The sequence below is a fragment of the Coregonus clupeaformis genome, chromosome 17, assembly GCF_020615455.1.
Source record: "Coregonus clupeaformis isolate EN_2021a chromosome 17, ASM2061545v1, whole genome shotgun sequence".
NCBI classification, from domain to species: Eukaryota; Metazoa; Chordata; class Actinopteri; order Salmoniformes; family Salmonidae; genus Coregonus; species Coregonus clupeaformis.
Genome location: NC_059208.1, coordinates 40938478 through 40960359, shown reverse-complemented (window position 1 = coordinate 40960359; position 21882 = coordinate 40938478). Strand labels below are relative to the sequence as shown.

Here is a 21882-nt window from a genome sequence, read left to right as displayed (position 1 = left end):
TGTCAGGTGGATGGATTATCTTGGCAAAGGAGAAATGCTCACTAACAGGGATGTAAACAAATTTGTGTACAAAATTTGAGAGAAATACGCTTTTTGTGCATATGGACAATTCCTGGGATCTTTTATTTCAGCTCATGAAACATGGGACCAACACTTTACATGTTGCGTTTATATTTTTGTTCAGTGTGTAAGAAATATAACAGTTATGTGAGATAAATGTGGTTGAAGACAGACAGAGAAAGAGAGCAAGAGAGAGAGAGCAAGAGAGAGAGAGAGCAAGAGAGAGAGAGAGAGCGCAAGAGAGAGAGAGAGCAAGAGAGAGAAAGTGTGAGATAAATGTGGTTGAAGACAGACAGAGAGCAATCCGATATTTCTGTCAACAATAGAGATGTACTGCGACTTGGACGTTGACACATTGAGTTAAAACATTATGTCTAACCGTGTCTAGGCTCCAGGAGGAGACGGTCCTGATGTCTTTCTGCAGGTAGTGCCAGCAGACCACACTCTTCATGTTGACGTGTAGCTGGTGCCATAGAGACATCACGTTCTGGTACATCTGCTCCATCCTAGAACACATGGAATAACACTTTCAATATACAGCAGGGTTAGGTATGAGTGTGTGTCTACCAGCGTGCATGTGTGTATATGAACATGTGAATGTGTGTGTCTATGCATGTGAGCTGTAAGTGTGTGTGTGTGTGTATGTACTATATGTGTGTACCTGCTGGCGGTGTCCATGGCCTCCTGGTTGGGCGGTGGCACGGTGAAGCAGACTGACGGCACCATAGCCTCGTTCCCACTGGGGCTGATCACCTTCCATTTTGTCCTCTGAGAGTTGTCCTCCAACACACACTCCTCACCTCGGCTGATGGTGATCTACGTGGGGGGGGGGAGTGAGAGAGAGAGAGAGAGAGAGAGGAGGATGGGAGATATATTGGGAATAGAAGAGATGGGGGATCGATGAAGAAAGATATGGACAGTTGAGGAGATAAAAAGATTGGGAGAGGAAGAGATATATAGAGAAGGGGAGGGGGTGGGAAAACAAATGGAAAAATAAAGGTTTACGGCAACAAACAAATAATACAAACCAAAACGCAAATGTTAATGGGTTTAATGTGGTTAGCAAAAGCCCTAACAACTGAAAGAGAAACTAGAATCTACCACAAGAATTGTGCCATATTGAACTGAGCAGCCATTTAAAAACCATGGGACTATAATAGTATCCCTTGGACTGAAAATGGCTAGATGTGCCCCCACTCATTACAATATTAGTTGACATCTGGCCAACAAATACAGAGAGCTACGGTAGTAAAAGTTTCAATTTGGCATAGTACAGTGTGGTCCCGAAGTTCTTAATGATTTTTTAAAAATACAAAAAACAAATAATTGTCTAGCTCAGCAAAGCGACGTCTGTTCATCTAAAATAACTACCCCTTGCCTCACCCCCCTGTCACCCCAACCCCTGCACACATACACAAATACTGCAAAGTAAATGTTTTTAAAAAGCTTACGACTGCAGCTAAAATAGTCTCACTGACTGAATAACCTGGGGAACCGGTGTTCAGTCGTGTGGTTACGTCACTCTTTTACCAACTGATCTGGGACTTTAGCTAATAATGGTTGTGAATACAACCAAGATAAAGAAAAACTAATCCTAAATCAGTTGATAAGAGTGTAGAGTAACCAGGGAGTATTCAGTGTGCAGTGTAAGAGCTGAGCGCTGAGGTGAGAGAAGGTGAACATCGGCAGTAATACCTGAACGGTAGCCTTGACAGCCCAGCGGACACACGACAAGAAGGGAGAAAGAGACGGAGGAGTGAGGGAGAGATAGAGGGCAGGAAGGGGAAACGGTAGGATGGAGAGAAAGGAGAAGACATAAGAGAGAGGGGAGAGAAAGATTATTTTGGGATAGTGTCATGAAGACCTTGTCCGGGTTGTGTGTGTTTTCTTTAAAGTGGCCCGTAGTTGGTGTCAATGTAAAAGGTGTGTGTGTGTGTTTCTAGTAGTTGCAGATGAAGGAAAGGAAAGTAGAGGAAGCCACTCAAGACTATTGAGACGCACCCCTGCAGTAATCACTGCACCTCCACCTGACCAGAATGTAATGATACCTTGCACACGCCTTACTGGTCAAACCGTCCCACTCAGCAAGACTAAAATAGCTGTGTCTGAGCCACCTCCTGTCCCTATACAACACTAGAGGAGTGGAAATGCAGATTTTCAGATGGGAGAAATTCATAATTCATAGTGTTTAGCTTCTCTGCTAGCATCACACAGCACTTTGGGCTTGGCGATCGACAGGCTTCCCATGTTGATGTGAGTGCGAGGTGAGTGGGGTGTCAGTGGCCAAATGCTATTCTCTTCTCCTCATTAATCATTACTTGACTTTGGAGTGGCTAACGTGGGCTATTTCAGGGGGATTTTTAACGAGTATTGCCTTTCCATTATGATATAATGGCATAATCCAATATTGCTGTGTTAGCAGAAAAATATCTATGAAAAATTTAGCCATTAAAAAAGGCCATTTGAATGTCGCTATGAGTAGGATATGAAGGTGAAAAACATGATCACGAATACTAAGGATAATTGAGCCCACTCTGCCAAAATCTGACCACTTATCTGTTCTCAAGCGACATAATGATGTCTAGTGATGTTGTTGCAGTCTAGTAGTGCCACTAGACAACATTTCAATAGTTCTAATGCAGCACTCTTGCAATCAACACTGTACTTCTAAAACCCTATGTGGGGGACACAGCTTAAATTCACAGTTGAATAATAAATGCTATTGAAGCAACTATTGAAAACACGATTTTTAGCTGACAAGTTCACTGGGTCTATATACCAATAATGGCATGGTGAAAGCAGACAATGATGACAGCTGATTGCTTGAAAGTGCACCATATGGGATTGCTAAGGTGTAGGTGGTGTTGAGAGGGGTTGTGCAGGGTAGAGATGAAACAATTGGTGGAAGGATACAGTTAGGTGAAGAGAGGTAAGGTGACCTGGGTCGTATTCACTAGGCTCATAACAGAAAACTTTTTCAATTTATTTTTATTGGACAAGTCCAGGCAGTTCCTCGCTATGCGACTCTGTTTTTCTCAGTTTGGTGCCTTATGAACAAGACCCTGGTATTGTCATGATAGTGTGGGTGTGGTGAGGGGTGCCGTACCTCTATCTGCCGGTAGTCACAGATGGCGCGGATGGGCGTGGTGCTTCCCAGGGTGCTCTCAGCGCTGCGGGGGCGGAGCTGCACCACCGTCTTGGCACGGCCCACCAGGCTGGCCACCGAGCTGCGGTACTCAATCAGCTGCTCCTTCTCCTCCTGTGGGGTACAGCCATTGGTCAGCGAGGGTGTCAATCAATCACTTAACCAATCAAATCAATCAGTCAGTCAGTCAACGAAGTGGTAAGCTTTTGTGATACTGTGTGTGATCTATAGGCCTGCAGTGTTACAGTAAATGAAAAAAATCCTTTACATACATATTGATTCCATTAAACTCCACAGTCCCCCAATTGATCATGTACAGCAGGAATCTCTTTTCTCAGCTCAATAGCATAGCTACAGAGTCCCATTAGCTTAGCTTACAACCACCAATTGGTGACACTGTGACAATGTTTGCTAGCTAACTCGGAATTAGCTTTTCTGCTAGCTAAACTATCCATTAAACATTCAACACAGTATTAGCTTAACTCCTCATGTTGACTTGTACATTCATATGGACAAATTTCCTGACAGAAAGCTTCATTAAGGTTTAATAGAGGCTTAAGGTGAGCTAAGGGCCAGAGTGAGGGAAATGCTAATATGCTAATAGCATTACCCTTCAGAGCTGAATTTCACACAGGCCGAATTAACATTGAAATAGCATTAGCAACGGGTTAGCGCTATTAGAGGTGGACCGTGAGTCAAGAGGCCAATACGGAAAACAAAATGGTGGTGGGGGGAAAGAATACATTTTAGGGATATAGCCATTACTTATCCATTGTATTATTTGAAAGAATGTATTGTGAAATGGACGAATGAATTGTGAGTAAAATTGGTAGAGGTATTTTCATTAGTTAGCCAATCATGAAGGCATTGTGTCTGTCTAATAAAGGGCTTTGGCGGTTGTGTTTATGGAATATAGCAAAGGAGGCATCTGTCAAAGTCCTGTTTAATCTCCCCAGTGAGAACACACACACAGCACTGGAAATGTAATCAACCGCCCAGTGCTTAATACCCCCGTTCAGACCAAAAACACACATGCTGCCTCAAACTGAGTGCAGTGATGTGCTCATAATTTGGTATCTTGAAATGAGGCTAGCACGTATGAAACACTCACACAGACACGCAAAAAAACACATCTACATGTATATATCCTGAGTGACCATCCATTCCCCCCTCGATATAAACCACGTAATCATACTTTCAAAATATTTTGCATCAATGTAAACATGCAGTGTAATTACATTGACTTCTCCAGGCACAACGCCTTTCACTTCCATGACTCATATACCTCTGTATAGTTTTAATATCAGTCAATCTGCTCTAGCGTCTGCACCTCTATCATTCCCCACTAGCCTAGACCTGTGTCAGACACCCAGTCTCCCTCTCATCTCTATGCCCAGGGTGGATATGCCCGCTGCTTACAGTGCTTAGGCCCGCGGAGCCATGCCCGCTCCAAGTGTGCCATCTGCTGTGTGTCAGGTGGGCATGGTGGTGGCAGAGTGGCCATGCGCCACAGGGGCCGTGAATCAGCAGAGGTAGACTAGAGTAGATTAGACGGCCTACAGCAGCTTAGATGAGGTAGCTAAATACTTACAGTATCAACAGCTAGCTAATGGCTACAGTATTAGCGTGACATTAGCCTCAGCTAACCGTAGATAATGTTACTAAATGCGTCAGAAGTGTCAAGGTGATGTAGCTTATTAGCTTAAATGTGGATAAACTATAATCATGTGCCTAAGCTTTTCACTGGCAAATACTTGAATGATTAGAGCAAAACTAACTGTTAGACTACAGATATTAAGTAGTCACAGGCAATAGTGGAGGAATTGGCAGGAATTTAGGTGTTTTGACGAATTAGTGGGGTGTATTTGAAGGTTTGGTCTAACAAGTTTGAGTGTGTTTGGTCCAACATCATTTGGGGGAATAATACTATTGTGAATAATAAGTTAATGATACCATAGAGTCTTGTAGCAGGTCCTCCAGCTTGCCCAGCCTGCTGTTCTTGTCACAGGTGTACTGTCTCTTTATGGTGTCCTGTAGCTGACGCAGGTACGTCTCGCAGTCCCGTGCGTCACTCACAAACTGACAGGAGGCAATACACAGATCAGCATAAGGGCTTATATGTAATCCATCCACTGCTGCTAGACCCTATGAGATATTCAATATATAACCTTGTATTACAGCTCTTTTTATTGAGCCTTTCATACAAGGTTTTAGAAGATGAAATAGCTTTACACTCCCAATTAAGGGCAAGTCAAAACATAGATAGGTAGTAAATAGACTAACTAAATGCAGGCAAATAAAGTGCATTTAATTTAATCTTCATCTTTTATGACGGTGTCTACGTGAAAACCAACAAACAATTGACATTGTAAAGGACCAGATGGGTATTACAGGTATACTGTAATAGTATAAGGTATAACATGTAAAAGGACTTGGGCTAACTTTGCTTAACTCTCCTACCTGGAAGTAGACAGTATTGTCTTTGAGGTGCTGCTCCACACACACACACAGCTGGCGCACCCACTGCCACTGGGTCTGCAGCGCTGCACTGTACGCCTGGGGAGAGGGAGGGCGCATGGGGGGGGGGGAGATGTGTTAAGGCATCAGCATGCTTCAGTTCGGCTGGCGCCTAGCCGAACTCGGCTAGACGAACCAAACAAGTGTGCTTGCATACTCCCTTTTCTTTGCTTGAAAAACAAGAAGAAAAAAAAAGCGGCAATAGTACTGTTTGTCCATTTTGAGACGCCGTAGCCAGTATACACTTCCTCAAAATAGTCAGAATTAATCTAAGATAACTCAAGAGATCTTAGTCGCACAACTTTACATCTAACTAAGATGTTTGGTGTAGTATTTTTCTACAAAAGAAATTGCATGAAAACGAGTCGTCTCTCATTGAATGACAACAAAGACTTTATTGAAGAATCCCTACTGTTGGCCAATCACCGACGAAGACTTCGACTCCGAACTTCGGCTTGCCTCCAGAAATAAATGTGTCTACCCGAACAACTGAAAAAAACTCTCAACAAAGTCCAAAACGAACAAAAACGTCACAAAATGTCATCATAATATTTGCACAAACTCTACCGAACTGTTTCGGCTGGGAAGCATGCGGACGCCTTTCTGCTAGTCGATGTGTTGCTTCCTGAATGCACATTTCTCAAGCTCTTTATTTGAATCACACTCAAGCTCTACAGTCCAAACATTAAGTACAAAATCTACTGACAATCTTATTTTCAGGGGAACATCGATAGCAGCACTGTTTGTACTGACAAGTACCGTAGATGGAAAGCCAATATTTTGAAAGGCCATTGAACAGCCTCGATGGCTGTGTTGCTAGGCAACCTCACCTCCACTGTCTGTTTGGCCGGGTGGTTCTCCTGACAGAGCCGATCGGCTGTTTCCTGCAGCGAGTGCATCACTTCCTGTTTCTCCTCCAGCTCTGACCTCATTTCCTGAGAGAGGATGACAGAGCATTCAGAGGAGCACCCAGGGCAATATCTGTGTAAAACTGTCTAAAAAATGTGTATTCTCTCTGTGTGTGTGTGTGTATCTTTCCCTGTCCACTCACGGCGTATAGTTCTCTCTTGGCATTGACATTTGTATTGTTTTGACTCCAGTCGTAGGCCAGTTCCTCCTCTTCTCGCTCGTTGAGCCAGATCAGCTCCTCTGTACAGTGACACACAAACGCATGCAGGCTCTCCAGGCAGCGTAGACGCCATGACGAGTGTTCCTGTGAAGACAGGGGATGGGAGGTGGTAATGTTACTAGGTATTAACTCTATACGTTTACGAAGAGTTTTAGGTTATTTCAGAGGCATACAAATATACGCACACTCTCTCTCTCACTCCCCAGTGAACTCCCTGCTGTGGAGAATCCATTTATTTGTACAGGGCTGATCAAGGGGCTGTGGTAGAAGCAGGTGCTTCTTCCAGCTGCACTCAGTCTTTCTTAATGCTCGCTAGCTTCTCTGAGCCTTTAGCTAGCGCAGTCACACCCTGATGGGATTAACTGAGAATGTGGGCACACTGGGATGCACACACACACCCTACATACATACACACACATACATACACACACACACACACACACAAAAAAAAGTCCAACCACTCACCAGCAGTTTGCAGTATTGATGCTCTAGCTTGGCCAGAGTGTCAGAATAACTGCTCCTGAAGTTAGGAGAGACTTTCGTCTGAAGAGAAAGAGATATCAAAAGCTTAGTAAAACATTATCTGGCTCTTTCTACTAGGTTCGTGAGTGTCATGTTAATGTACTGTATATGCACAGGTCCTTTCAGTGTATGTTAATGTCTACTTACAGTATATGTATTAGTATGTACAGTAGATCTTCAAGTGCCTAAGAATGTGTGTTTTAGAATGTATGTGTGCGCGTGCGTGTACCTCGTAGTTGCGGGCCTCCTTCAGGCTGTGCAGTAGTTCCTCCGCGGCAGTGTGGATGTTGTGGTGGTCCTGGAGGTTCTGCTCTACAGAGGGCAGGTCTGCCCCCCACTCGGCACGCTCCAGCACCTCCTAACACACACACAATCACTTCTACTCATCCATCCCTTTTCCCGTCCATCCATCCCTCCCTCCCAGCTCCCTCCCGCCACCTATCAATCTCTCTCCCTCCATCTCTCCATCTCCCTCTCTCCCTCCACCTACCTATCAATCCCTCTCCCTCCATCCCCCTATCAACCCCTCTCCCTCCCTCCCTCCATACCCCTTCTTTCTTACCTGTGTCTCCTCCACCCATCCCAGGAGCTCATAGATGAACCGGAGACTTCCTTCGTCCTCCGAGGATGACATGGCCACCAGCTGAGAGCGGGACATGGGTCTCCTGAGCAATACTGCCCCCAGCAGGGTCTGGGACCCCGTGGACAGGGAGAGACCACTGTCGCTCCCCCGTGGGGCCGTACGGTCTCCCCCCGTCACTGGGGAGAAGTGGCCCTTCTTGTAGACGCTGGAGCACTGGAGCCGGAGAGAGACCAGCTCCTCTTGTAGACAGGACACTCTGTGGAGGAGGAAAACAAACGTGTTAAAAAATAAATAAAAAAATTCCTGTGACACACTGAATACACAAATTCAGTCAAGCTACTCTTCAGATGCGACTCAAAAATGCATCAGCCACGACTCGACATTGGGCCTCCACTGTTGCTCCACAGAACATATCTTTTGTCAAAACACAGTACCGTTGTGGTGTCACATTTACACCTATGCAGTATAACCAAGCCTAATTGATATGCCCTTTAGCTGACGCTTTTATCCAAAGCGACTTAGTCATGCGTGTATAAATATTTTACGTATAGGTGGTCCCAGGAATCGAACTCACTATCCTGGCGTTGCAAGCAGATTGCATACAATTATTTGTCCATACACACCCCCTCTCCCTCCACTGACCTGAAGGCGAGCTGCTCCACCTGGTAGTACTTCTCGTCTCTGAGGATGTTGAGGTCCAGGTTGAGCTGTCTGATCAGAGCCTCACAGTCCTGCAGGTACACCCCCAGCTCCCTCTCACAACGCACCGCCTCGCCACTCTCCACCAGGGACATGTCCTGATGGAGGGACGGGGGAGGAGAGTAGGGTAGAGGGAGTGTGGGAGAAAAGGAAGTGATAAATGCTGAGGAAATTAGTGAGACACACACTACATCATAGTGAAAATGGCATGTAGCTACCAGGCCTGGGGTCAATTCGAATTGAAGGAAGTCAATTCAGGAAGTCATTATAAATTTAAAATATAAAAAATAAATATCTTCTACTCCTCAGTTTATTGAGAAGTCATGAAAATGGATGCAGTTAAAAAAAAAGTTATTTAAGAGAGAGAGAGAGAGAGACAGAGAGAGAGAGAGAGAGACGGAGAGAGAGAGAGAGAGAGAGAGAGACGGAGAGAGAGAGAGACAGAGAGAGAGCGAGAGAGAGAGGGAGAGAGAGAGAGAGAGAGAGAGAGAGAGAGAGAGAGAGAGAGGGAGAGGGAGAGAGAAATAGAGACGGAGAGAGTGAGAGAGAGAGAGAGAGAGAGAGAGTGAGACGGAGAGAGAGAGAGTGAGACGGAGAGAGAGAGAGAGAGAGACGGAGAGAGAGAGAGAGAGAGAGAGAGAGAGAGAGAGAGAGAGAGAGAGAGAGAGAGAGAGAGAGAGAGAGAGAGAGAGAGAGAGAGAGAGAGAGAGAAATAGAGACGGAGAGAGTGAGAGAGAGAGAGAGAGAGTGAGACGGAGAGAGTGAGAGAGAGAGAGAGAGAGTGAGACGGAGAGAGAGAGAGAGACGGAGAGAGAGAGAGAGAGAGAGAGAGAGAGAGACCGAGAGAGAGAGAGACCGAGAGAGAGAGAGACCGAGAGAGAGAGAGACCGAGATAGAGAGAGACCGAGATAGAGAGAGACCGAGATAGAGAGAGACCGAGATAGAGAGAGACCGAGATAGAGAGAGACCGAGATAGAGAGAGACCGAGATAGAGAGAGACCGAGATAGAGACCGAGATAGAGACCGAGATAGAGACCGAGATAGAGACCGAGATAGAGACCGAGATAGAGACCGAGATAGAGACCGAGATAGAGACCGAGATAGAGACCGAGATAGAGACCGAGATAGAGACCGAGACAGAGACCGAGAGACAAAGACAGAGACACAGGGATAGCATCACTCACGGCCTGTAGTGTGTTCTTGGCCAGGGTGAGTTTCTCCTCACAATCCAGGGCCATGTTCTGGATCTTATTGGCCATCTGCAGCAATAACTCCAGTCTGGAGGGAGACACACAGTATCAGCACAGTGTCACAGAGTGTCAACAATCTCAAAACACTAATTTTGTGCGTCCGAAATGGCACCCTATTTAGTATATAGCGCACTACTTTTGACCAGGGCCTGTTCAAAAGTAGTGCACCATATAGGGAATAGGGTGCCATTTCATATGCAGCCAGTGTCTATGGAATGGGTTTACTGTATAACCATAACAAACTTGAAAAACAACCTAAATGAAAAATAACATTCTACCAGTTAGGCCTCAAGCACAGTGGTAGTGATGTTTCAGACTAAAGTATCTACAAGGGCGACGTTTTCACAAAACAAAAGAGTACAGATCTGTGCAAAATATAATGAGACTTACTGTGTTTTGTGCAGAGATCTGTGCTCTTGCACCATGAACATGTAGCCCTAAGTGATGTCTATAGTACAGTGTCAGGGTTAGTTTAGTGTGCTGCGTATGTCTACACAGCGAGCCGCAGGGCCTTCTCTTTCTAGAACTACTGGTATAAACTAACTCTAACAGGAGTAGTTTGGGTTAAAGACGGAATCCGCAGTAGGATGAAACAACGCCACTGTTGTTATTGTTTTTGTTGCCAAGCTGAGAAGCGTTGTACAGCATAACAAAAAAATATATATATATATATATCGCGCTTGCAATGATGTCCGAGTGGATAAAACAGTCTTTGCTGTTTGCAGTAACTTCTGTTGTTGTTGTAATATCTCAAATGGACGTGGCTGTTTCACCATTAAAGATTCCAGCTTTAAGGTTAGGGTTAGTTGTAGGGTTAAGTAGGTCTGTGTTGCTGACCTCTCCATAGCGAGCCGCAGGGCCTTCTCTCTCTATGACTACTGGTATAAACATAACTCAAACACTCGCAGCAGTAGTAAGGGTTAAGGTCAGGGTTATGGTCTCGCTGTGCTGACCTCTCCACAGCGGGCCGCAGGGCCTTCTCTCTCTCCAGCATCTCCAGGATCAGTTTTCCCCACTCTTCTTCTAGGTCGTTGGGGTGCAGGCCCTGGGGCAGCTTGATGCGCCCAAACTCCATCCATACCTGTGGAACACAAACATATAATTTTTACTTCTATAATACATATTCTTTACTTTTACATACAATATAACAATTATAAAATAATTTGAAATTCGGAATGTCGTGTGCAAAGTACATGATTTCGAGTGCAAAGGACCCAGGTCTTGAAGTATAAATATTTTGGATGCTTGGTGTTGGGAGTCATCATAAAGCCATTGATCAGTAGTGTCAGCAGGGCAGTGGTGACATTAGGAAAGAAGAACCGAGGGGCAATGAAAGAGGATTTGATAAAGGAGGAATTATAGTTTGTTGTCTCAAGGCAGTGGCATGGGGTTGAAATGGCCTGGTGCAGAGAACAGGGTGTTCGATCACACACACAGAGAGAGTACCCCGGAGAGACTCATGATGCACAGTGTGGCCCGCTCGTGGTGGCAAAAACCAGGTCACCTCTTCATATCCTTTCCTCTCTCTCTCTCTCGCTCCATGTTTCCGTTTTTTACAAGACTCATGCCAGCCTAACATGCCATAATATGATTTGATGTTGAAATGAGGGGTAATGATACTTTAGTATCTGCCTGGGTATTTCGCTCAATCTCTCTCACGGTAAATCAGTGTTTACCATCAATGTAGGTTTGCAGTTTCTGCTGTAATTGTATAATGCTGGTCGTCGTTGAGTAGTCTCAATATGTTTTACAAATCAAAAGTCTCCCTCTCTTACCTCCAGCAGTTTGTAGAGGTGTTCTATGTGACTCTTCTCCATCTCCTTGGCAGGGATCTCTGTCTCTTTGAAATGGACGTACTCATTGTAAAGTGCCTGTGGGACAGTGACAGGGTATTGACAAAAGGTTAGTTTTCATTTTTTTAGATCAAGCAGAAAAGTGTTAATAGTTATCTGGGCCCGTATTCAGAAAGCGTCTCAATAGTAGTAGTGCTGATCTAGGATCAGCCCCCCCTGTCTATATAATCCTATTCATTATGATCTGAATCGCTAAACTGATCCTAGATCAGCACTCCTACTCAGATGCTCTATAAACATTGCCTCCCTCTCTTTCAACCTATCCTTCCTTCTCCTCCATTCTCTTCTTCCCTTCTCCCTATTTTATCCTCTTCTCTCTATCACCACCCTTTCCATCTCCCCCATTCCATTTCCTGTCCCTTTCTCTCCCTCCCTCCCCCTCAGCACCTTGAGCTCCACAGGGCTCAGTGGGAAGTTCTTGTTGGCCATGAGGGCCGTGTGCTGCCGGCTCCACTGGAGCAGCGTGGAGAAACGAGACCGGTACTCTGCCCAGCGGTGGTCCACCTCCTGATAGAGAGAGAGGGGCAAGGAGGAAGGGAGAGGAGGAAGGGGGAGGGAAAGAGAGAGACAGAGAGAGATAGAAAGAGAGGGAGGGAGTATCAGACTAGTTCATTGACAGTCAGCTATCAATATACTTCAATGGCTGACTGCGATCAATGCAGTTCATTATTGGCTCCACAGCTTTGGCAACATGATGTCACACAGACTGACCAACTGTACATTGATACATTAACACTAGAACGGCCACTGCTCATTTGTCAGAATTTTTCAATCACAAACAGAAAATAATTTTTCTATCACAAAAAGAAAAGTATTTAGAGCCTTTTTACTGTTGTTTTTTTCACACCTATTCAACCTGCCAAGACAATGTGCTGTAGGACATTGGTACCCAGCCAGGCGGTAATGAGTCTCTCTCCTCACTGAATGAATGAGAAATTGGAATAGGAGATAATTGTGCACCTTACTTCACAATTGAATTGAAATTAGGGCTACAGTTGAAGTCGGAAGTTTACATACACTTAGGTTGGAGTCATTAAAACTCGTTTTTCAACCACTCCACAAAATTCTTGTTAACAAACTATAGTTTTGTCAAGTCGGTTAGGACATCTACTTTGTGCTTGACACAAGTCATTTTTCCAACAATTGTTTACAGACAGATTATTTCACTTATAATTCACTGTATCACAATTCCAGTGGGTCAGAAGTTTACATAAACTAAGTTGACTGTGCCTTTAAACAGCTTGGAAAATTCCAGAAAATGATGTCATGGCTTTAGAAGCTTCTGATAGGATAATTGACATCATTTGAGTCAATTGGAGGTGTACCTGTGGATGTATTTCAAGGCCTACCTTCAAACTCAGTGCATCTTTGCTTGACATCATGGGAAAATCAAAAGAAATCAACCAAGATCTCAGAAAAGAAATGGTAGATCTCCACAAGTCTGGTTCATCCTTGGGAGCAATTTCCAAATGCCTGAAGATACCACGTTCATCTGTACAAACAATAGTACAAAGGTATATACACCATGGGACCACGCAGCTGTCATAGCGCTCAGGAAGGAGACGCGTTCTGTCTCCTAGAGATGAATGTACTTTGGTGGGAAAAGTGCAAATCAATCCCAGAACAACAGCAAAGGACCTTGTGAAGATGCTGGAGGAAACAGGTACAAAAGTATCTAGATCCACAGTAGAACAATGTAAATGTAAGTCCTATATCAACATAACCTGAAAGGCCGCTCAGCAAGGAAGAAGCCACAGCTCCAAAACCGCCATAAAAAAGCCAGACTGCGGTTTGCAACTGCACATGGGGACAAAAATATCGTACTTTTTGGAGAAATGTCCTCTGGTCTGATGAAACAAAAATAGAACTGTTTGGCCATAATGACCATCGTTATGTTTGGAGGAAAAAGGGGGAAGAACACCATCCCAACCATGAAGCACGGGGGTGGCAGCATCTTGCTGTGGGGGTGCTTTGCTGCAGGAGGGACTGGTGCACTTCACAAAATAGATGGCATCATGAGGAAGGAAAATTATGTGGATATATTGAAGCAACATCTCAAGACATCAGTCAGGAAGTTAAAGATTGGTTGCAAATGGTCTTCCAAATGGACAATGACCCCAAGCATACTTCCAAAGTTGTGGCAAAATGGCTTAAGGACAACAAAAGTCAAGGTATTGGAGTGGCCATCACAAAGCCCTGACCTCAATCCTATAGAACATTTGTGGGCAGAACTGAAAAAACGTGTGTGAGCAAGGAGGCCTACAAACCAGACTCAGTTACACCAGCTCTGTCAGGAGGAATGTGCCAAAATTCACCCATCTTATTGTGGGAAGCTTGTGGAAGGCTACCCGAAATGTTTGACCCAAGTTAAACAATTTAAAGGCAATGCTACCAAATACTAATTGAGTGTATGTAAACTTCTGACCCACTGGGAATGTGATGAAAGAAATAAAATATGAAATAAATCATTCTCTCTACTATTATTCTGACATTTCACATTCTTAAAATAAAGTGGTGATCCTAACTGACTTAAGACAGGGCATTTTTACTAGGATTAAATGTCAGGAATTGTGAAAAACTGAATTTAAATGTATTTGGCTAAGATGTATGTAAAATTCCGACTTCAACTGTAACTGAATGATAAGGAGGGTGAAGAGGTTGATTTAATTTAGAAAGACAATGGTGTAATGATGAGTTTGTGTTATGCCTATTTATCAGCAGCAAATAATTTGACCGCGCGCCTTGGGGGTTGACACCATTCTCTAAGTTTTACTTGTAAAAAGAAACTGTTACAGGACTGATTTATTTACTGTAACTCTATAACTAATCACATTTTTTGTAAGGAAAATGTACTATGTGTTGCTCAACGTGATGAGCGGGAAACAAACGATGCTAGTCAGCCTGCACCACCGGCCCATCGAAACTACATCTAAACTATATCAAAACTAATTTCACACATAATAAGTGACAAGATTAAATTGACAATAATCTGATGAGCATATTCTCAGTTTCTATTACACTTACCTTTGTCAAATAACTCTCATAATTCAAGAGGTGCAGCTCTATTTCCAAATGTCCCTTTTTCCAAGAATATCTGTGTTGTTCATGTATTCAGCACATGACCACTCTCACGGCAGCATTGCTCTGGCTACTAATCAAAAACTAGTAACATAATAAACTTAAAATGTAAATATGCTATTCTGTCATCAATGGATGAATGGGCAATAGAAACCAGATAGAAACTAATAATGGTGCATGTGACTTCACTGAACTGAATGATGAGGAGGGTGAAGAGGGTGATTGAATTTAGAACAATAGTGTAATTTTTATGAAGAATTGTGGGCGGTCTAATTATTTTATTATGAAATGCTGGAAATGGTAAATCATTTCCCATGGGAGAGTCAAATCAGACACTGAGTACAGCATACAATGTGTGTAGTTTACAATGGCACGCCGAACCAAACGAATGGATGCACTGACAGCATTGCAAATGCTGCAGAATTTAGACGAGTTGGAGTCGGATGGAGGATCGGATATTGAGCTTGAAATCGACGTTGCTGATGAAGAGTCTTGATCTGAATCTGATGTTGACTCGGGGCCTCCGCCTCCGATGCCTGAACCTTGCCGCAGAAAAAACGGATGAACTCTAAGCATTTATTGCACTCTTGTATGTCCGCGGGGCATAAGGCGGAAAGAGCATGGATGTGGAGTCATTTTGGTCAGATAGGGATGGGGTGGACCTTTTCTGAGAGACCATGCCACGCAACCGCTTCAGAGAGATTATGTGACACCTGCGGCAGGTGTACACGAAACAAGGCCCATGTAAACTATGTGCAGTGCAACCGATTTGTTTGTGGGGCTTGCTCACACAAAGCCCCGAAGCTGTGTGCTGACTGTGGACCCAAAGCATAAAGAGAAGACAGGATTGATTCATGCGTAAAGGCACGCGTATAAGGGCACAATACAGTGTCCGATACAATCAACAAATTACTTGTCATGAATATACAGTATTTCCACAAATATTGATTTATGCAATTCATCCTTTATAATGTTTCATGCACTGGTGCTTTTGTTTAGGAATACTGCAAATAATTTCACCTGCGCATCTGGCTGGTTATATTATTATTATCTTTCTACTTTGTCAAAAGAAGCTGTAACTGGACTTCATGAATTACTATCTCTATTACTATTCAAATCTACAAATAAAGTTGATCAAATGGGGTGGCAGGTAGCTTAGTGGTTAAGAGCGTTGTGCCAGTAACCAAAAGGTTGCTGGTTCTAATCCCCGAGCCGACTAGGTGAAAAATCTGTCAATGTGCCCTTGAGCAAGGCACTTAACCCTAATTGCTCCTGTAAGTCGCTCTGGATAAGAGCGTCTGCTAAATGACTAAAATGTAAAATGTAAATGGATTACACTAATGTTCTTATTGTAAGGGAAATGAAAATAGGCTTTAGACCTACGTATTTTCTAGGAATTATACAAAATTATACAAAATAATATATCCTTTACTCTATCTAAACAAATAACTATTGTTATTTTTTACATGTATATATTTCCACAAATATTTCTTCATTCAATTAATCCTTTATAATAGTTTATGCACTATTTATAAAGCGTTGGTGCTTATGTTTGCGGCACCTTGCGGGTTGATATGCATCTGATGCATTTGCTCGCAACATTCTCTAGCGGGTACTGATAGGCTGAAAGGCCAGGCGGTTCTAATGTTAATTACATTAATAGATGCTAATATTAATGTGGAGAGAAGTAGAACATACATGTGCTGCGATGCCCTCTGCTCCCTCTGGGATCTTGGGGAAGGCATCGTAGATGGAGGAGACGTATGTGATGACCGACTTCTCATCTGGAGATGGAACGTCCACATCTAGAGAGAGAGAGAGAGAGAGAGAGAGAGTGAAAGGAGGAGATGGGGAGATGAAAGGTGGAGTGGAAAGGTCAACATGACGGTAGGGAGACCGAAGAAAAAGATAGAGGCAGACCAACAGAACACAGAGGAACACAGACAGTATCATGAAGTACACTGGTCTCACGATCCTAGGCCTGTCAACACCGTAGAATGGCTGGAGTCGAGGCTAGAAGTACACAGAAAGACAGACAGACAGACAAGTAGGCGGACAGAAACACAGACAGGCAGTTACCTTCAGCGTCCAGAAGTCTGGTCACCCCTAGTGACTCGGCGATCTCAAAGGCCTGCTCCAGGTTGTCAAGGTTACTCTGCTGCGCCACCACCTCCATGTCAATCAGGTCTGGCCTGGAGACCACCAGAGAGGGAGACAGGGGGGTCAGAACTGAAAGTGTGTGTGTGTCTCTCAGTGTGTGTGTGTGTGTGTATACCTGAATCGGTGGAGCAGGGCGTTGAACATGCGTCCGTCGCTCCAGGAGGAGGAGAAGTTGGTACAGCGGAGGCCAGGCCAACCCTCTGTGGCCTGCTGGCTCCATAACAACAGCTTCTCCTTAGCCGTCAGGTCCCCTGACTCACCACTCACATAGATCTCTGAGATCTGGAATACAGAGGTGAGGATAGGGTTAATATAGGAAACACATTATGAATACAAACACACGCTCCACACTCACATAAATCTCTGAGAACTGCAGAATACAGGGGACATGAGGGGGGGGTTCATATAGGAAACACTCATTATGAATACACACACACCACTCACATAAATGTCAGATCTGGAGAGGACAGAGGAGAGGTGAGGGTTATTGAATATGGCCTATAAATATTGGGATGACTTTGCTTGGATCCATCCATAAGTATTGGTATAAGGTTCCAAATATGACATATTCCATGGTGAAAGGATGCCTGCTCTTACTGTATGGTAACAAAAAATGTGATATGAAGCCTACAACAACTGGCAGAGAAGCATACCCTTTCCATTTAGGGGCAAACATTTGGTATTTTATTAGGATCCCCATTAGCTGTTGCAAAAGCAGCAGCTACACTTCCTGGGGTCTACACAAAACATGAAATAATACAGAACATTAATAGACAAGAACAGAACTACATACATGTTTTTTTAAAGGCACATGTAGCCTACCTATCAATACATACACACAAACTATCTAGGTCAAATATGGGAGAGGCATTAATTATACACTACATTATCCTATCTCATATTCATACCATTGTCCTACTATCAGACTGTAACCTACAGCGTGCATTAATTACACCGTTTCAAACATATGGTGTCTTTAGTCATGACTTAAATTAATGAACCATCACCGTACCCATATTTCACACAAACAGAAACATTCGTACACACAAGTACATACAAATACACACACACACACACAAACACAGTCAGCAGAAAAATATATCCACATGCTAGTCGTAATACAGACTCTTATATCTGGGAGTCTTTTATTCACTTTGATTCAACTTGTCATCCTTGTTCCTATCCATCATCTTCTTTGGCCTTTAGCCCGAGCTGAGTGAAGCCAATGCTCTCTGGTATTGTGTCATTATTTTTCTCCTTCAGTCTGTCATTATTCTTCTTTATGTCTGGCCAGCTCATTAGCCTGTTTTCTCACCACAATATCCCCCTCTCCCACCCTCCTGTTTTCTCACCACAATATCCCCCTCTCCCACCCTCCCTCATTTGTTTCTTTTTTTCTGTCTCTCCCCTTCTCTCCATTCCTCTCCTGAAGTCTCCTTCCCCTTCCATCAGTCGGTCACGTCGGCTTGTCTCAGAAACTGCCTTGTTTTCATCAATCCGTCTCTCCTTCACATCAATCTGCTGTTTTACGCCGCTTTTCTTTTTGGAGGCCAAAGCGCTGATACCCCTTTGACCATCCATCCTCCACCCTCCTCCCCTTTTCTACACTTTCTTTCATCTGTTCCGATTGACAAAGGGTGGCTGATGTATATGCTGTATCTGCCTGTGCCTGGTTCTTGTCATCACTATTCCTCTGTCATCTCTTCTTCTCACTCCCCGTCTTGCACTCCTCCTCCTTCTCCCTGACTGTCTCTCAAGTGCTAATATAGAACAGCATGAAAGTCCAGTGAGTGCCAGAAGACTGCAGTAACAGCCAAAAGAGAGGGAGAGAGAGGGGGGTAACGAAGGAGAGGAGGAATGGCTCTGAAATGAGAGAGAGAGAGCCAAACCAGGCCTGCATAAACTAATAAGGCAAACACCTGTGTGTAACCCAAAACACTGCTCCTCTGTGTCGTGAGCCTCTTCCAGTAAAGATTATTAAGGCAAGGCAATACATTACAGGGCCACTCCATTAATTGGACTCTGGCTGAGCCCTCAAGTGACTGGCAATAAACAGAGCACAGCACAGCCTCACTCTACCATTCTACACCAAGGTACTGTACAATCCTATGTAGCTCTGTTGTCCCCCTGCAACCCATAACCTGTTTAGAATACTGCAGCTGGTGATTCGACTGCATCCCACATACGTTTGCGCTGCCCAATTTAAATCTTCATACATAATTGCCACCTTCTCATGGACATGCTTGTCATAAATTCTGATCCAGGTATAATGAGTAATACGGTTGTTTCGGGTAACATATGGTAGCGATTTTACGCCGTCAAAACAAGGCACATAGTGTTAATTAGCTGGTGACATCATGCTTAAGTCAGACACTAACAAACACTAACAGACAGACACACCGACACGCACACAAACACCGACCCGCACACAAACACACACCGACGAGCAGCTAGTGACCTGCTTCCACCCAGGAGTCATGATACATACCAATACAGACACACTATTAACGCTCTTTAAGATGGCTAATCCTAGGATAGGGTGTGTGTGTGTGTGTGCGCGCGCACGGACTCATTCTCTCACCGTCTCATGTGATTCTTAGGTGCCTTTACACACTCACAGCTTCAGAGACAGAAAGGTAGTGCTATCACCATTGACTAGAATGGCTATAAAAGCTAGGCCTATATAACACCTACTGTACACTGCTATGATACACACTAGACCCCTGGGGCTCAGAATAGATTCCATTTAAAAAAGGGTCCTTTGAAGTAGCAGGGGGTAGGGAGGGGCGACGGGAGAGAGAGGGATGGATGGAGAGAGAGTGAGTGAGTGAGAAAGAAAATGGAGGATAGGCATGGAGAAAGACGAGGACACATTTAGTTGATGGGGAGAGGGAACGAGATGGACAGAATACACCAAATACATAAAAAGAGGGGATAGAGGGAGGGAGAGCGAGAGGGAGAGAGAGAGAGAGGGATGGATATAAAGTGTTTGGAATCCCCCCCTGGGGCTAGATGCAGCAGTATACTGTTGATGAATGTGCATCTGAAATCCCTATTTATTCAGATGAGGGCAGCCCAGACATTGCCAAAAAGGCAGCCGTCGCGCACACACACACCCACACACACAGAATGAAAGCTCGAGAAAGAGCCAGAGCCAGGACTATTGATCATTACCTGGCTAAAACGCTCGTAAACGGAGACCGGGCTCTAAGCACCTGCGTGTGTCTTGCTTTCTCCGTGACTCGGCACCGTGCGTCAAATGAGACACATAGGCCCAAAGAGAACATAACATCATGCATACCGTCACAGCATACATAATATACTGATGGCCGGGTGCTACACATCGGCAGCCATGAAGTGAGTTTCCTGCTTTCAATGTAAAGTGCTTTGAGCAAGAAAGGTGCTATTTCAATTATCTACCAATTAAGGGGCATTATCGGTAACAGTGAAATGGTCACCAGCAACTGTGGGGTTAAAGATCTACAATATAATTGGCATAGAAATTGAATTACTAGAACCGACATTACCATTCAAGTTAATGTAATTCTATTCCTATGACAGTAGGTCCTTCTATTAAACAGCTTATTGTGATGGCGCTCAAATGAGGCCATTGAATCCCCCCCCCCCCCCGCCCCATTCTGTGAGCCGTATGATCTCATAAACCGATACATCATTGCAAAATAACAAGTTTCAGTATGCTGTCAGGAACAATGCCATTTGAGGCAACACACACACACACACACAGTCAGAAGTAACAGAGGAAAGAGTGGGTGGTGTGAGGAAAAATAATGAGTGATGGAGAAAGAGAAAAGAGGGAGAGATGCAGAGAAGGTCTGTGCTGTGCTGATTAGGCTCTGGGGACAGACCCAGGAAGGATGAGAAGATGCAGATTGCCTTCCGCAGGGCTGATAATAACCAGGACACACACACAAACAAACACACACAGAGAGGGACACAAAAGCAAAAATCATCTCTCTCACACAAAGATGTGGCACTAGTATACAAGACATAAAAGGGCAACACACATTCATAAATATGCTCTCCCGCCCTGATCCTGGACAAGCCCCCAAATATGTGCAGCCTACATTTCCACTTCCACGAGTAAGAGAGAGAGAGGGAAAGAGAGAAAAATGCCCCTGACCTGAGGGAACTGCTTTGTGGGGACCTGGGGTGGAGATAGAGGACTGTCCGTTGCAGAGTCCAGCCCCTCTCTGGAGCGTTCCCAGTCTACCTGGATGGCGCCCCCTGCCTCTGGGGAGGTTAGTGGGAGGTCGCTGGCATAGCCCGAGGACAGAGGGTCCTGTACCGAGGGTCCCTCGACTTTCGTAGTTTCCTGGGTCCCTATAAGGTTGGTAGTCATATTGGGACCTGAGGTGTCCATTTTGTCTCTCCTTTGGGTCAAGCTAACCCTGCCTACCTGGGTGGAGCCCCCAGTCTCTGGAGAGGTGTGTTGCAGATCGCTGGCATAGCCAGAGGAAAGAGGGTTCTGTATTAATAGTCCCTCTTGGACCAGTGCTGGTTTATCCAGACTGACGTCTTTGACTTTTACAGTTTCTTGGGTACTCATAAGGTTAGTGGTCTTATGGGGACCGGAGGTATCCATTTTGTCTCGTCTGGTGTCATCCTCAGAGAGTTGTACTTTGAGGATGTTCCTAGCCATTGGGGACTGTATTGAGGCCCCTTCTTGGACCTGGGCTGGTTTATCCAGACTAAGTTCCTTGCCCTTTGTAGTTTCCTGGGTACCCATAAGGAAAATGGCCCTGGCATCCATTTTGGCTCTCCTGCTGTCCTCCTCAGAGAGTTGTACTTTGTTTCCAGTCACTGTGCCTTCCTTGACTTTTGTAGTTTCCTGGGTCCCCAGACGGTTAGCGGTCTTATTGGGACAG

General features: G+C 44.5%; 1 protein-coding gene across 14 annotated transcripts in view; it reads right to left on the bottom strand.

The window, feature by feature from the left end:
* LOC121586404 (microtubule-actin cross-linking factor 1-like) overlaps window positions 1-21882 on the bottom strand; it is a 268894-nt gene that overhangs the window by 105240 nt on the left and 141772 nt on the right. For 9 of the 14 annotated variants that reach the window (XM_045226332.1, XM_045226336.1, XM_045226335.1 and 6 more), the window contains 19 exons: window positions 17112-17278; window positions 16916-17028; window positions 16535-16641; window positions 12146-12265; window positions 11681-11776; window positions 10859-10986; window positions 9840-9933; window positions 8599-8753; window positions 7936-8212; window positions 7603-7731; window positions 7317-7394; window positions 6774-6935; window positions 6553-6657; window positions 5666-5761; window positions 5159-5284; window positions 3167-3319; window positions 1756-1767; window positions 722-876; window positions 440-566 (listed from right to left, as the gene is read on the bottom strand). In XM_045226332.1, coding sequence (XP_045082267.1) covers window positions 440-566; window positions 722-876; window positions 1756-1767; window positions 3167-3319; window positions 5159-5284; window positions 5666-5761; window positions 6553-6657; window positions 6774-6935; window positions 7317-7394; window positions 7603-7731; window positions 7936-8212; window positions 8599-8753; window positions 9840-9933; window positions 10859-10986; window positions 11681-11776; window positions 12146-12265; window positions 16535-16641; window positions 16916-17028; window positions 17112-17278 — 2400 coding nt within the window. The remainder of the gene's footprint in view (window positions 1-439; window positions 567-721; window positions 877-1755; window positions 1768-3166; window positions 3320-5158; window positions 5285-5665; window positions 5762-6552; window positions 6658-6773; window positions 6936-7316; window positions 7395-7602; window positions 7732-7935; window positions 8213-8598; window positions 8754-9839; window positions 9934-10858; window positions 10987-11680; window positions 11777-12145; window positions 12266-16534; window positions 16642-16915; window positions 17029-17111; window positions 17279-21882) is intronic. The other 5 variants (XM_045226334.1, XM_045226342.1, XM_045226345.1 and 2 more) reach the window with 1 other exon arrangement.